The sequence below is a fragment of the Ananas comosus genome, linkage group 16 (genome assembly GCF_001540865.1).
Source record: "Ananas comosus cultivar F153 linkage group 16, ASM154086v1, whole genome shotgun sequence".
Taxonomy (NCBI): domain Eukaryota; kingdom Viridiplantae; phylum Streptophyta; class Magnoliopsida; order Poales; family Bromeliaceae; genus Ananas; species Ananas comosus.
Window position 1 is genome coordinate 1,802,821 of NC_033636.1, and position 16,082 is coordinate 1,818,902.

The 16,082-nt window shown below is 34.3% G+C and overlaps 1 protein-coding gene across 5 annotated transcripts; it reads left to right on the forward strand.

Moving 5' to 3' along the window:
* Positions 9,353–14,128, forward strand: LOC109721907 (lipid phosphate phosphatase 2-like). 5 transcript variants are annotated; one of them, XM_020249721.1, is made up of 9 exons: positions 9,353–9,765; positions 9,855–9,912; positions 11,094–11,318; positions 11,430–11,517; positions 11,617–11,726; positions 11,820–11,913; positions 12,533–12,721; positions 12,836–12,895; positions 13,632–14,128. In XM_020249721.1, the coding sequence occupies exons 3-9, from the start codon at positions 11,103–11,105 to the stop codon at positions 13,826–13,828; spliced, it is 954 nt and encodes a 317-aa protein (XP_020105310.1). In that variant the 5' UTR covers positions 9,353–9,765; positions 9,855–9,912; positions 11,094–11,102; the 3' UTR covers positions 13,829–14,128. The 5 variants fall into 5 exon arrangements, with proteins under 5 accessions (XP_020105310.1, XP_020105312.1, XP_020105311.1 ...); XM_020249723.1 differs by having other exon boundaries at positions 11,097–11,318; XM_020249722.1 differs by having other exon boundaries at positions 9,353–9,649.

Genomic DNA, 16,082 nt, shown 5'->3' on the forward strand with positions numbered 1-16,082 from the left:
AACATAGGAACACTTATATTAAATTTTCCCTTATAATTATAAAATAGTAATAGTTTCATCTGAGATTTCTTAACTGTCCCCAGCAACTTAATTCCTAGAGTATATGATCCTGGATTTAGTTCTTCCATACGACTAAAAATATTCTAAAGAATCTGGCAATTCCTATCTGATGCCAATGCCCTTGACGCGATCAAAAATATCTTTTTATTTATAGATTGCGCAAAAGGTTTGAGCTAAGGGTTTCGTTTGGGTATTATTAATCAATTTTTATTTTTTAAATATTATTTTTATATAAAATAATTGTGAAATGAATTAAATTGTGCTCGCCATTCCTTTACATCCAAGTACAGTTCTATTTGGTCCAATAATAAAAAAATTTAAATTTTTTTTGGCTTTTGTATATTGTTAAATGAAATATATTACATTTCATAGAACGTATCTTATCGTACAAAAATCACATGCAAAAAAAATATTCACATCTGATTTTACATAATCATTACTTGAAAAAATATTTTAAATTAAAAGAGCATATAAGCTCATAACGTCTCCTTATTTCTCTTTTTCGTATCTTTTGGACTCTCTATAGAAACAACCAAAATTCCGTAGGAAATTTCATCTAATCAATAATAATAATAATAATAATAATAATAATAAATTATTTTAATTTTATATATACCAGAAACAGGCGGATTGAAAATACAAACAGTAGTGTAGGGACGAGGTGATCCAGTCAGCGGAAGAGCGCGAGCAACGTCACGGGCTAATGAATCGCGCGCTCACCGGACAAATACCGAAGTGCGTGCTCTCGTGCTCTAATGGTCTCTACGTGCTCATTGGCTTCTGAACTATGACATTGGAAAATTAGAAGAGCAATAAAAGAACATGATGAGCAAAAATATTTATAATATAACATGATTTTTTTGACTCAGTTTTTGATAAAAATCGGAGATCGTAATTGTAAAAACAAAAAAAGAATGGTCTATTAGAACTTCGTAGCTAAAAAAGTTCAATACTTATATTATGAATTTTTATATGGACAAAATTATCTTCTTAAATAAATAAATATACTGAATAGATTAATATCACGTATGAAAGAGTTTTTATTATAGTTCAATTCACAAAGAGCATGAAAATATCGATTGTTCGCGGGGGACGCTGGCTGCTCCACAGGGAGCAAAATAAGCCGTTCCTTACTCACTGCTTACGCAAACTGCGCGAACCTAATCTAGTGCACTGTAATGGATCATCTCGACCGTAAATAAACCCTATACACTCAAGAGGAGGGCGTTTGTTTGTATGCTACCAAGTTCGACTCATATTAATACGACTATTGTTTACGCAAATTAAGCCGCGTAGATCTCCTCTTCGTTCCGAATCCGTTGCCTCTCTTCCGTCTATTGCTAAAGAGCCAATCAACGACTCGCCTCAAAAAATATATAATAATATAATATTAGGACATAATAGAATTAAATTATATCTATAGACGATGACCGTATAGAATGTAAGAGGGGGAGAGGAGAGCTAGAGAGAAGAGAGTAGTAGGAGGCAGAGGGACGTAGGGAGACGAAAATATATGTTCATGAAGAGTGGGGCGGGGCGTGCAAACATAATGAGATCTGACCATCATCGCAGTCCGCCGGGCCATCGGGCCCACGGCATCTGGCGGAGGTGGGAAGTCTTCGCGGGTTGCAGGATATGTGTCAGCGCGGCAGGGGACGTGAGGGCGCTGAGCCAAGGACGAGGTAGGCAGTGTATGATACGCGAGACAGACGGCAAGAGCGCAGAGCATGGGGAATTCGGCGTCCTGACCATCGCTTCGCACTGCGCCGGCGCCGGCGCCGAGCCGGGCGCCGCAGCTCCCGCCGCGACCAGCCGCCCGACTGCCTTGATCATTCGGCTCCCATTTTCCGACTGCGGAATCGTCGACGACCTCGCGCTTCGCATGATTTCCGAATGAGTGTGACTTGGATTCTGATACCGAGAGAGATGCGAGCGAGAGACGTCCAACGACCAGCATAGAGTAGTGAATATACAAATTCATTAAAGTAATAACACCTCGTTACACTTTCTTTTTTCTTCTTTTTCTTTTCCTTTTCTTAATTCATCAACTCATCCAGATGTCATGTCCAAAATAAATACAGCATATAAAATCATAATTTGACTATAATTATAAAGCCAGTTATTATATTTTTTATGTTTAGTCATATTAGTCCTTTATTGTGTTTATAACTACTTTCTTGTTACGCATTCATAAAACAATCTGAAAGAATAGACAACAATTTTTAACATCTGGATCATAGGTATTCGTTTTTTTCACACTATATTTCTAAACCAAGTCCTAGCTCATTGTTCCCCATGGGCAAGTGATACAAATTTCTTTATCTTCAATTATCTGATCAATCTAACTGACATATATTTGCGCATAGAACTGGTTATCGGAGGATTTCAGCTTGACGTCACTAAGAACATTATTTCTCCGTCGTGCCAACGAGAGATATAAGGAATCTTTTTTTTCAAAAAGACTTTATCAAGAATTCCTGAATAATTCAGACTGTGAATGCTAGTTAAGAGGACATGTAAGATAGCGGCGACGATATCATCTGAAGCTTTCAGGCCATAGGTCAGCTCCGTAAAAAGTTAGTGTCCGAAGAAAACTATTCGGATAAAATTTTTATGAAACATACACGTTTCTTTTAATCTCAAATTTCAAATATTCGATCTCTGAGCAGAAAAGCAAAAACTACTCTATTTCTAGGGACCGATGACTGGACCGAAGGCAGATAATCTAAGATTCATCTCAGAGGCTCAGAAAAGAAATTCAACTCATGTTTTTCTGGACTCGTTTATTAATGAGCCGAACACGAGTTGGCTCACGAGCTGACCAACGAACAATAAATTAAAAAGGATTAGATTAAATATATATATAAAATAAATTTATAAAATTTTATACATTAGACTTTGATCTATTTGAAACTTTACATATAAATGAGTCTTTTTATAATTAAGCTCGTATTTATATTTTTATTTTGCTAAAAATAAATAATAAAATTATATATTATATATATTATTTATTTATATATAAAAATATAAATTAAATAAATTATATAAAATATAAATATATGTATTCGAGCTGTTATCGAGCGAACACCGAGCGAGCTGACCCAGTTCGTGTTCGCTCGTTATTAAACAGCTGGAGAATCTGACCCCAGCTCGTGTTCGGCTCGTTTACTAAACGAGCGAGCCGATCTCGAGTTCATTTCGAACCGAACACGAGCTGGCTCGCGAACAGCGAGCTGGATTGCCACCCCTATTGAGGCATGACACTTTTTTGTTTTTTGTAATTGCCTGTGAAAACACACATAACTGTAATAACCAAATAGTGAACCAAATACTTTAGAAATCTTGTGTACTAAGACTAGGGGTGTAATGTGGGCCGAGTTGGCCCCATTCAGCCGGGCCAAAACGGGCCGGAGGCTAGCCCGACACGGCCTAGCCCCAAATTTCTTGGACCCTTGGCCCAGCACGGCTCCTCGGCGAAGACGGGGCCGGGCTTCGGGCCAACTTTTTTTATTTATTAATTTATTTAAAATATATAATTTTTTTTAAAAAAATAAAAATAAAAATAATATTTTTAAACAATAATATATTAGTGAGTATGTTCCAAATTTTTTTCAAAAAATATTTATAAAATAATAAATTTTTAAAAAATTTTAAATATTTTGGACCAAAATACCCTCCCCAACTGTCAAATATTTGACTGCTGGGGAGGGCATCTTTGTCCAAAGAGGACCAAAATACCCAACTCGCATGGAAGGCGGGCCAGTTCTGTGGGCTGGTTGGCAGACCTTGCACCCAGCTTCCAAGGGCCGGACCGGCGGCAGTTGGGAGAGTACAAACATAAAGCTGGAATGAGAATTTTGTACGAAATACAGAGTTGCAATTCTAAAAATTTTATTTTGCTTTTTATGCGGCTTCGTTCGGAACTGTGGGGATTGCATTACGTATAATAAAAAAGTGTGATGAAAAAATATTTTTTTTTCCGTACGTAATATTGTGTTTCGCATAACGCGATGAGTCGGTTACAACGTATTTTCTACGTTCTCACCGGAAAACGCAGAAACATATCTTTACATATTTTTATCCCAACTTCATTTTATTTAATAGCGTCGGATGGGCCTCAATACCAAACTAAACCTCATTTGCCCTTAAATTAGAGGCAAAATAAGTTTTTTTTTCTTTTTTTTTTTTACTTTTTGCTTTTTAAATATATCCTTCTACTGTTATTAACTTTTCTTATTTATCCTTAAGTTTGGAACAAAATAGATATTTTGACTTTTTTAAATTCTGATAGAAATTTAATCCGGAGAGATAAAATTAACGCATATTAACAGCAGGATTATTTTTTAATAATAAAAAGAAAATATACGAGTGGTATATTTAAAACAAAAAGAAGAATTGAAATATACGAAATATTTCAGAAGTTTTAAGGGATACACTAGATATCATCCCTAAAAGGTTCCTTTAAATATCCTTATTTCCCCAAGGATGTTACTTTGTGGATTGGATTTTTTGAATAGGGATTTTAGTAATTTTATAATAAAATTTAAAAATTTTGAATAGTAATGAGGATAAATAAGCAAAATCCCCCTTGATGTTTGATATTCAACAGTAACTAAAAGTGTAAATTGAAAAATGTCCTAAAAATTATTATTTTTGTCAAATCAAACTTAGCATTAATTTAAAGCTAATCACCCACCAACCAATTCCGTGTTCAAAAGTCGCCAACGCACGTTGCACCTTTTTGAATGGATAAAAATTAATACACATACACAATACGATAATACCAGTTCAGCTGGGTCAAAAATGTATGGAGATCCCCTCAATACACGCTATTTTGAAATAGGTCCTTGATTAAAAGTATTTAAACTTTATTTCTTTCCACTTCATTTAATTTAATTTGAGTAATTTAACTTACGTTGAAGTTAAAACTTTAGTTAAATCAAATAAACCGTGATTCCGTAGAATTCAACTGCTCTAACTTATTTGTGTTTGGGAAAGGTGTAGATTTCATTAATTAATCAATCATTTGTAAAAGGGAAAACTTCAAAAAAAAACCCGTGGTTTCGTCGTTTCTTACTTTGCTCCCCTATGGTTTAAAATGTATCAATTTGCCCCTCTGTGGTTTCTTTTTTCTCTTTTTTTTATCAATTTCATTATTTTTTTTCTTAAATCAGTGATAAAGTTAAAATTAAAGGATACTAAAGTGAATATTTGATAAATCTAAATGGGTATCTGAAGTTTTTTGTATATAATTTAATGAAATATTAACGAAAAAGCTACCGAAAAGATAAAAACGAAACCACAGGGGGCAATTGGATACTTTTTAAACCACAGGGGGGCAAAGTGAGAAACTATGAAACCACAGGGGGGGTTTTGAAGTTTTCTCTTAAAAACTCTCAATTCAATTGAGCAAAATAACTCACATTAGAATAACTAAAACCCATGAATTTTAATTCAAAAAAAAGAAAAAGAAATTCAGGAGATCTATTTTTGCAATAACTTGTTTCTCTAGACAAATTGCAGTAAATATAAATATTAAAAGTATTGTTCCTTAACAAATTAAGCTTTTATAAACAAATAATTATTTCGCATAATTTAATATAGTATCAAAAGAGAAAGTCCTAGATTCGAGAAAATTTACGTCTTAAGCCTATCAAAAAGTTTCGAGTCTAAATATAAGACAGAGTGTTAAGTACAAATATTGAAAATGCTGTTCTCTAGCAGCTTAAGGTCTAGAGAATAACGATTGTTCCTCAGCGTTGAAGGATTGGAGGCCCTCTTCGAACCCACGGATGACATGCGAGACCTCTGGTCAAGATATTGATCGAGTTAAACAACACCAAAAAGAGACTTTCCTTCCCGTCTCTTCTTTCAGCCATTTGGTGGGTAGTTTGGACGGAGCCGAACGACATTATCTTTCGGCAGACGCTCCCCAATCCTACTCAAAGTTTGGATCGAGTTTTACTCCTGTCGGCTATCTGGAACGCACCTCTTTGATTTTATTTAGCTTTCTCTTTCCTTTATTTTGACTCCTGACTCTCCTAAATTTTCTGCTCCCTTCTACTCTATATTTTCCTCGGAAGCCCCGGCTGCGTCCATTTTGTAAGCTAAGTTCATCTTCCTAATGAATGAAGCGGGTAGCTCGCTACCTATTTCTCAAAAAAAAAAAATAATAACACTTCTGACCATAATTTTATTGCTTTCATATTTGAAAAAACCTACACACTATCTCAATATTTGTATGATTTGTCGTCTTACGTGCTATCCTAATAGTTTCACATTGGATGAAAATAAGATTGTGAATTAGATATATAAGAAACTATGAACTCTAATAATAATAAATGTAATTAACCATTTTGGGACAGTGGTTTAAACCTAACGAGTTTTTATTGATAATAAATGTAAAAACTCTCAATTCAATTGAGCAAAATAACTCACATTAAAATAACTAAAACCCATGAATTTTAATTCAAAAAAAGAAAAAGAAATTCAGGAGATCTATTTTTGCAATAACTTGTTTCTCTAGACAAATTGCAGTAAATATAAATATTAAAAGTATTATTCCTTAACAAAGTAAGCTTTTATAAAAAAAATAATCATTTTGCATAATTTAATATAGTATCAGAAGAGAAATCCTAGGTGCGAGAAAATTTACGTCTTAAGCCTATCAAAAAGTCTCGAGTCTAGATATAAGAGAGAGTATTAAATATAAATATTGAAAATACTATTCTCTAGCAGCTTAAGGTTTAGAGGATAACAATTGTTTCACATAATTTAATTAATACTTCTGACCATAATTTTATTACTTTCATATTCAAAAAAACCTATACAATATCTCAATATTTGTATGATTTGTCGCCTTACATGCTATCCTAATAGTTTCACATTGGATGAAAATAAGATTATAATTAGATATATACCATACTATGAACTCTAGTAATAATAAATGTGCTTAACCATTTTGGGACAGTGGTTTAGGCCCCACGAGTTATTATTACTAGAAGGTCGGGTCGTTATGCTTGGTACCAGAATCGGTTCACCAGCCGAAAGTATGAAATGGACCTCACATCACCAGATGATCTTAGACTGACGAAGGCATAAGTGTCTTAAAACAAAGAGATAGGACCAGTTATATGTCTCATGAGTGCTGGTTGGTATGATGCTGTTGCTTCTCCTTCAAAGAAAAGTCTAAACACAAACTCTCTCCGAATTCAATCTCCTTTATTCTAGTAGGATTTCTTGATCATGTTGATGCATCTTCACCTAATTATAAGAAACAATTTTAAACTCTTCACTATTAGGGCTTGTTTGGTTCAAGGGTGGAATTGGAATGGATAATGGAATGGAAATGAATTGGAATGGTAATTGGAATGGCCCACTCCCTCAAGACGTTTGGTTTATTTGTGGATGGGAAATTGGAATGAGTTATTCATATTTCATTATTTGGTTCGTATAAATTAAAAAAATTATAGGATACTATAATACTAATTTTACTCTTAAATATATATTTATATTATTTAAAATTTATGAAAAATATAATACTATTCTCTAATAAGTTTTTCAAAAAAATATCAAATTTATTTTTAAAAACTTTTATTGATGTGGATTAGGGATAGGGTNGGTTTTGAGAGAGGATAGATTTTTTTTTTTTTTTTTTGATGAGAAAGGGGTGAAGAGAAGGAGGGTGAGATGGTTACATGGGCTTCGAAAACTTAGTGAGCTTCCAGAATGAAATCTCAATCCGGGCTAGAAGACCGGAATCAAGTTGAAGGCTAATGGGCCATTCCCATTCTGGGTCCGGAATAGAAATCCCAAACCGATTCATGTGAACCAAATAAAATTAACCGGATTTGATCAAACCGATTCCCATTCCATACCCAAAATCGATGAACCAAACAAGCCCTTAAAGTATCCTGATTACTAAACATATGCACTATAAAAGTTTTCTTTTCTACTTGAGATGGAACTGGCCATTTAGGGGTTATATGGCGCAGATAAATTTTAACTACTAGTTTCTATAAGGTTGAACTACGGAAAATTTTCATATAAATATCTATTTTTTTGACTTTTGCTTATTGACTTTGAAAGATCTATATTTTGCTCCTTTAAAATTTTAAAATTATTTTCAGAGAATACGGTATTAATGGAGAGGGTAAAGTGATAGAATTATCTTTATTTCTCCTATAAAAAAATATATATATATTTTTAGCATTTTGAAGGGTATTTTTGGTATAAATTATAAGGAATTGATAAAATAGTGAGACGGAAGAGAGACTAAATGCAATAATTTAAAATATTGAGAAGATAAAATATAAATTTTTTAAATTATTGAAAAAATTNTGTGTTCTCCTCCATCTGTAAATGATGTATAATCAACTAGACATTTATAGATGAAAATTTGCTGCGTGGACGAGCCATGCTGGAAAGATGACAGGGTCGATGTAGGTGATTTGTTGGTTATATAGGTGAGGATTTGTTGGTAATATATGTGAATCTAGAGGTGTCACAAGTAGCTTGTCTTTTACATATTTCCTTACCGTGAAGTATCCCTGAATAGTGCATGTTGAGAACAAGAATTTTGAGAAATATAACATCAAAGTAGATCTATTGGTGGTTGTTTTCGTTGCCAAAGCAATGCATAATCCATCCATAGTGCATGTATCAACAATGGTAGCAACTGGTCACATGGGTTCTGAACCTCCAGGCGCAATCTGCCCCCCCTAGCAATTCAGAATTTAATTATAACCATTTGTTTATCGTTCGCAGATGCTAAAGTTAACGGGCCTTTTGTGTGTTATTTTGCGTCAGTTTAAAAGGAGCTGCAAGATTTTAACTTGACGATGATAAAAGGTTAGGGAATATATATATATATATATATATATATATATATATATATATATATATATATACCTCTTTAAAATTTGTAAATAACATCTCCTTAATTAGAACATAAAAGAATCAATTTTAAGCTGATAGTATACGGATAGTCACTATCCAAATCTGCTCAAATGGGCCGATGAGTATATTTGTAACTTAAATATCCAAATTCGGAGCGAATCTGAAGTTAAATGAGTATGGTATATATTTTTTTTCTATTTATTTCTTTTAGGGTAAGGATATATAATATATTAATTATTCAGATCCGATCCGGTCAACGGACACCTTTACATAAATGTAGTAAAAGATTAAAAATACTAATACACAACAACTATAAGATTAAGGACTCAATTGGAATTTTTTTAAAAAATTAAGAATCTAACTGCAATAATGGGAATGTGACTCATTCAATTGAAGCGAGTAAAATTTGCCCTTTTTCCTCTTCTGCATCTTGCCATTCCCGTGTCATTCCGTTCGGTGTTTGGTATTTTTGTGCGGCTGTCTGCCCGCCCGCCGAAGGAGAAGAGAAAGAAGACAAACAAGGAGGGATTCGCCGGCAGTTGCAGACTGCAGTTGAGCCGTCCGTCCGCTCCCAAAACTCCACCAACCGCAATAACAGACTGGAAAAAAAAAAAAAAGCAACATCTTCAACTTTTGCTGCCTCTCTTTGTCTCATTCCCCCTTTCTCTCAAACATTTAATACCTCAAAGGGGTAATCTCCTCTCTCTCTCTCTCTCTCTCTCTCTCTCTCTCTCTCTCCTTTTCTTGACCTATCTGTCTGTCTGCTCTTCTGGAACTCCAGAATTCCTGCTCCAGGATTTCTGCTCTGTCAGTATTCCATCTTGTCTCCATTCCACCATCCCCTTTCTCTAATGTTGGCTTACTTTTCCTTTTTTTTTTTCTTTTCAAATTTGCAGTGGAGGAGGAGGAGGAGAAGGAGAAAGGGCTGTGTTCTGAAGCCATTAAACCTCTTAGGTGGAATGAATTTCCTTTTTTTTTTTTTTTTTTTTCCTGCTTAAAGGATTCTTTTCTTGATGCTGCCTACTTTGCTATAACTTTTTTGTTTAATTTGATCCACTATTTTTGTTTGGTCTCTGATTTAGGACATCTACCAGTAGTTATATCTATACCAAATATCAGAACATTATTTGATTTTTCTGCAACAGTCAGGGAACATGAATTATTACCTGAGAAAGGGATTTCTGTTTCTCTGTCAAATGTAGGACATAGAGAACTCAGTCTTAAAGGGTGCGGATTGACACTTTCGAAGCCTGTCGAGTCGAGCCGTGAAATTGCAAACCTGGAAAGTTTTGTTCGATTGCCAACCCTAGAGACCTAGATGGGGATTGTTGGGATCTCAATCAACTTCATTGCGTAGTCAAAAGGGATTTCCCTAATGGAAAAATTCTAATTTGTGTCGGACTTGGAGAGCCGATCCTTGAGGTTCTCATAAGTAAGGCAGTCTCTTGTTTGGCTGTTTGTATTGTTGACTTAAAGGGGCCAGCATTCTGACCTGTGGTGGGAGGCCAGGTTGGATCGAGTCATGTTCGAAATGGTGGGAGATTGGGTTGGGACGAGTCATGTTTGAAACGGTCGGAGACTGCACAGTCAAGACCCATGAGCGTTGTCTGTACGCTTTAAATGAATTGGTTGCATCTTTTTAACAGTTCGAGTTTTTGGAATTAATGGTTAGCGCCAATGATCGGACAATTATAATGGTAGATGACCTCTTGGAGAAGAGAGTTTGGTGAGTGTTTTGTGGAGGAGAGACACTTATAAAGGACAGATAGAATAGGTTTTTTTAGGATCTTTCGACAGTTGAATACTACCAAAATCAATTTGTTTTCCTCGTGTATTCTTATATTTTTTTAGATTTATCTAGCACATATGATCATGCATCTTTGTCTCTTAAGTTTGATTCGGTCAATAGCAGGGGTTAAAATACATGATATTTTTTACTTACATGATCTCCATATCTTATACTATAATTGCATGTTCGTTGCTATTTTATCATCAGTTCTTTAAATGCTTTTGCTCTTTTTTTTCCTCAGCAACTGTTCTTAATTTTCGCTAATAGTAGAAGTTTATGCAACAGCTCTCATCTTCCTAATTGGTTCTAATTGGTTACTGTCGTTTGAACTTTTTCAACCTTTTAGTAGGAGACAATGCCGGATATGCAGTTGGCTAGTCTCACGATAAAATCACATGGAGCCAGAGTAGCCAGACTCCACATGTATGACTGGATCATACTTGTACTTCTTGCTATAACAGATGGACTATTAAATATAATAGAGCCTTTTCACCGTTTTGTCGGAAAAGACATGATGACCGACCTGAGATACCCAATGAAGAGCAATACAGTGCCATTTTGGGCTGTTCCGGTGTGTGCTTTCGCTCCTCTTTCATGTAATCTACTAATGAGACAAGAAGTTTCTTTTTCAGTTTATGCTTGTTTTGTGTACTTTGACTTCAATATATTTGTGTTTCTGCAGATCATTGGAATTGTGTTGCCCATTGTTATTATTGTTGCAATTTACTTCAAGAAGAGGAATGTATATGATTTGCATCACGCTATACTCGGTATTGTGCATATGCTTCTTCTTTTTATGGGCGTTTTTTCTTTTTTAAATTTTTGAAAGATGTGTGTTAGTTGATGATTAACTCTTATATGTGAACCAGGTCTTCTGTTTTCTGTTCTTATAACTGCGGTCATAACAGACGCAATCAAGGATGGTGTTGGTCGTCCACGACCAGATTTCTTTTGGCGATGTTTCCCTGACGGGAAGGATGTGAGCACTCCCTTCTGTGTACTTGGATCATTATTAATTTCCTCTATTCATTAATTCTTTTCAATGAATTAAAATTTGGCGATTTACGTTCAGGAGTATGACAATGTCACTACCAGTGTTATATGTCATGGGGAGAAGAGTGTTATCAGGGAAGGTCACAAGAGTTTTCCCAGTGGACATTCTTCATGTACGCAACAAAATACCCATCCGCTTAGTTTCAAATTTGACCTGTTAATTTTCATGCATTTTTGTTCCTACAAATTGTTAGTATAATGTGCGCTACCACACTTGTTCCTAAATATGCTTGCGTTGTATCAAATCATTCATTTTTTCTGTGTACTTATAGCATCTTGCGGTTTGAAGATTCTCTAAAAGCTAAATGTGGATTTATTAAGTACTAGTTGCTATGTATTTCAGGCTCTACTACATTGGCAGCATTATTTATGTGCTAAATATATCCAAGATTCTAGCATACGCCTAAAATCCCTGCTTATCTGTCAACCCACGCAAAATGCATCTATTTTGGGGAGCAAAGAAACTACCTGTTGTAAAGGCGAAGTTGAAAAGTTCTCTGGTGCGAAAACTTTTGTGCTTTGCAATGATGCAGAGTTGATACAAAAGCCAACCTGGTCGAAAATTATCATCTTCTTTATTTTCTCTATGCACATTCATGTTGACAGCTGAGTCTTGAGAACATGCTATAGGGATGGGATGCTTCTTGAAGCCTTTATTAGCACCGCATGCTATATTTTGTTATAGTGACACCATAGATATGTAATTTGCTTTTCGCTTGCTGCCTGTTGCAGGGTCTTTTGCTGGTCTAGGCTTCCTTTCATGGTACCTAGCTGGGAAAATCATGGCCTTTGATCGAAAAGGGCACGTCGCAAAACTCTGTATTGTGTTTCTACCTCTGCTTGTTGCATCTCTTGTCGCGGTTTCTCGAGTGGACGACTACTGGCACCATTGGCAGGATGTATTTACTGGAGGTCTTCTAGGTTTGTTCTTAAGATTGATCTTCTCGATGTTGTCATACTTTTAACTCTTTTTTATTTGCTAATTCTTTAATGTTTGAAAATTGGTTGTAAGCCTTTATTTCTTTATTGCTGCAGGGCTTGTAGTTGCTTCATTCTGTTATCTGCAGTTCTTCGCATCTCCTTTTGATGTTGACAGTACGTTAATAACTTCAGATACTTTCTCATGTTTAATTTGACTTCAAACAAACCATTTACTTGCATGGCGAAATTGTGTGATCTGAAATATTCTTCAGAAGCGTAATAAGCCGAATCTTAGTCTGCATGCATGTCATAGTGTTTATAGGAAGCGTATGCAAAGAGTTCTAGTTTCCACAGTATTTAAGCGTATGCAAAGAGTTCTGTTACTGCTGTTCGATAATCGACATGCTAAATTTGCGGACAATAACTTCAACAGTTTTCAGCTTAATTATACGATTTTGAGAGTACATAGTGAAGATATTCCAATAATGCATGATACTTTGTAAACATCAGATGGTTGGTCGAAGGTGTTAGGAGAAGCATTAAAACAATACAAGATGTTACGATAGATACCATTGTCTAGTTTACGTGCTATGGGCGAACTAACAGATCAGAAAGGATAGATGATGTTGTAGAGATGAAGATAAAATATACAGGGAAAACTAACTCGAAAGCAATGCATCGAGTAAAAGGCTGTTCACAGCTTTTGCTCAATTTCTGAGAATATACAGTAATTCTTGTAATAGAACTTTTCGAAGCTGTCGTAGAGATAATCTTTCTTCGATCACCATTTGTTCTTTATGTTGACAATGCGTGTTACATGAGTATTTATTAAGCGGATTTCTCAATCTCGTTGCTCTTATGAAGAGAGTGAGAAGCTTGCTAACAAAGGAAAGATGCCGCACTCTTGCAGGTTTCTGGCCTCACGCCTATTTTCAGCAACTTGCAGAAACTCGTAATGACAGCGAGCTCTCCGTTATCACAAACCCCAACAATAGGAGGCCTTCACAGTCCGGAGTCGTTTACGATTCACCTGAACCTCACATCGGGATCGCCATGAGAGACACGAGCCCGATTCTAGACGCCAGCGAAGCCGGCAGGAGGCAATGACTACATGCTGCAAATGAAGTCTACACTTGTAAACCAACACAAGCTTCCCGGATACGAACACCGACTTTCTGCTTCTCCGTTATTGTACTCGATTCGCGTGGTTTCTTGCTATGTAATTTTTGTTAGTTTCATTTGTAATATTTTTCGTAGTAGCGGTTGGTTTGCGATATCTGGGCCTTCGATAGTTATTAGGACAACAATTGTTGTTGTTGCTGTAGTTGGTGAGATTGTGAAGCAGATAAAGATTGTGGATATTTGTTGTGTTCATAGTAAAAGGTTTGGGTTCTCTTTTTGTGGTTATGTTGAGTATGTTGCATCTAGTTGTGCTTTATTTGATTAAGAAATAACCTGTCATATTGATTTTGAGGTTTGGTTCCTGGAGATTGACCAAGTTAATGCCGCATGATTTTGAATTCGAAGCGGATCAGGTGGTGTTGGGTTATGTCTGACGTTAGGAATGTCAATGGGTACGGATATTTGAGATTTTATCCGAATCCGAATTCGAACAGAGAAGGTTTACCCGATGTTAAATAGATGTGATAGGAAACTGGAGCATTATCTGGAACTCAGCAAATGCATAAACTTGACAACCTGAAATCAGAGGTTCTGAAACTAAGAAACCAGAGTCCTTGCAACCCGAAACCCAAAGGTCAAGAAACTTGAATGACTCGAGACCTAACTACAACCCCGAAATTTTTTTTAAAAAAAAACTTGAGACCCAACAACAAATTAAAATTTGATGGAAAATTTTGTTCCAATTTGATTTGTTTCGAACTTCCTTAGTAATCAAGGTGTTCATGCATCATTTGAAATAGATACAAAACTTAAAAGTTGGGAGCTCAACAAATCATAACTTGTCGGGGAGTTTCTGTTTCGCTGCCATGTATTAATTTTAGTTCCATTCAATGATTCGTTACATTTTTTTAAAATAATAAAATTCAAAAAAATTTAAAGTTTTAGAGAAAAATGATTATAACAATTCAAATAATATAACTGGTGTGCACGTGATGACAAATTGAGACTCTTTAATGAGGCGTCGTTGGGGAGCTAACTACTCAAAGTTTTTTCGTTTGAATAGGACAGATTGTGGCCAATAGTAATTTCTTGCTTTGCCATCTAAAATTAAAATTGCGTCTATTAAATTGAATTTTAATCTTTAAAATAGGAGCTTTTTGCTTGTATTCTTTATTACAATTTAAAATTTTTTAAATTTATCCTTCAAAATTCAAAATACTCTTCTAAAAAACAATTTCGTTAGTAAATCTTTAATAAGAGCAATGGTATATTCTAATGAATTTTATAATCAATAAGAATATTTTGGTTAATCACGATAAAATAAATATATTTTATAGATTTGATGGACATATTGGATATCATCTCTTTGAAAACAAGTAAAAATGTATATAACTTATATGAACTATGGATCATTTTGATTTGGCTATTTAATTTTTCAAAATATTGATTTTATTATCTAATCTTTCAATTTATTTGATTTCAGTTAGTCAACTGTATTTTAACTTTGAGATTTGAATGTGTCGTTTATCTTTGTAGGTTTAGTTAATATATCTTATATAATTCTTGTAATTATAAATTTATTAAAATAAATAATTAGCTTAAATTTTAAAATCAAAGTGCTGTTTAGTGACTTAAATCGAATAAGTTGAAAGATTAGATAGTAAAATTAAAATTTCGAAAAGACATCACAAGATTTGGAATAATTCTATGTAAGAGATATAATAAGACTTAACCTCTTAACTCAGTTTATAATATTTTGAATGATGACTAAGCCTAAAAGATTAAAAAAAAATTAAGCAACATAGTTTAGATAAATTTTGCGCTTTTTCATATTAAATCAAGAATCGGATGCAACTGTATGCAATCATAGTGCATTTGCCACTCCAACTGTTTTTTCAGCCTTTGTTTGATTCGGACATAAGTAAAACTTATTTATTCTAGAAATAGATACAAATTCAGATATAAGTAAGAATTAGACCAATTTTACGTTTGGATGAAAATTGAATTGTTCGTGGGAATAAGAAAAAAAACATAAGAAGAATAATGGGTAGTTATAAATAGAAAATAATAATATTAACCCTCTACTTATATTCGAATTTGAATTTCTAAATTTTATATTTATATTTTAAAATTCAAAAATTTAACTTTTAAATTTTAAATTCCGAAATCAAATTTAAAATTTGAAATCTCAAATTTTAATTTTCAAGTTTTAAATTTAAGATCAAATTTAAATTTGAAA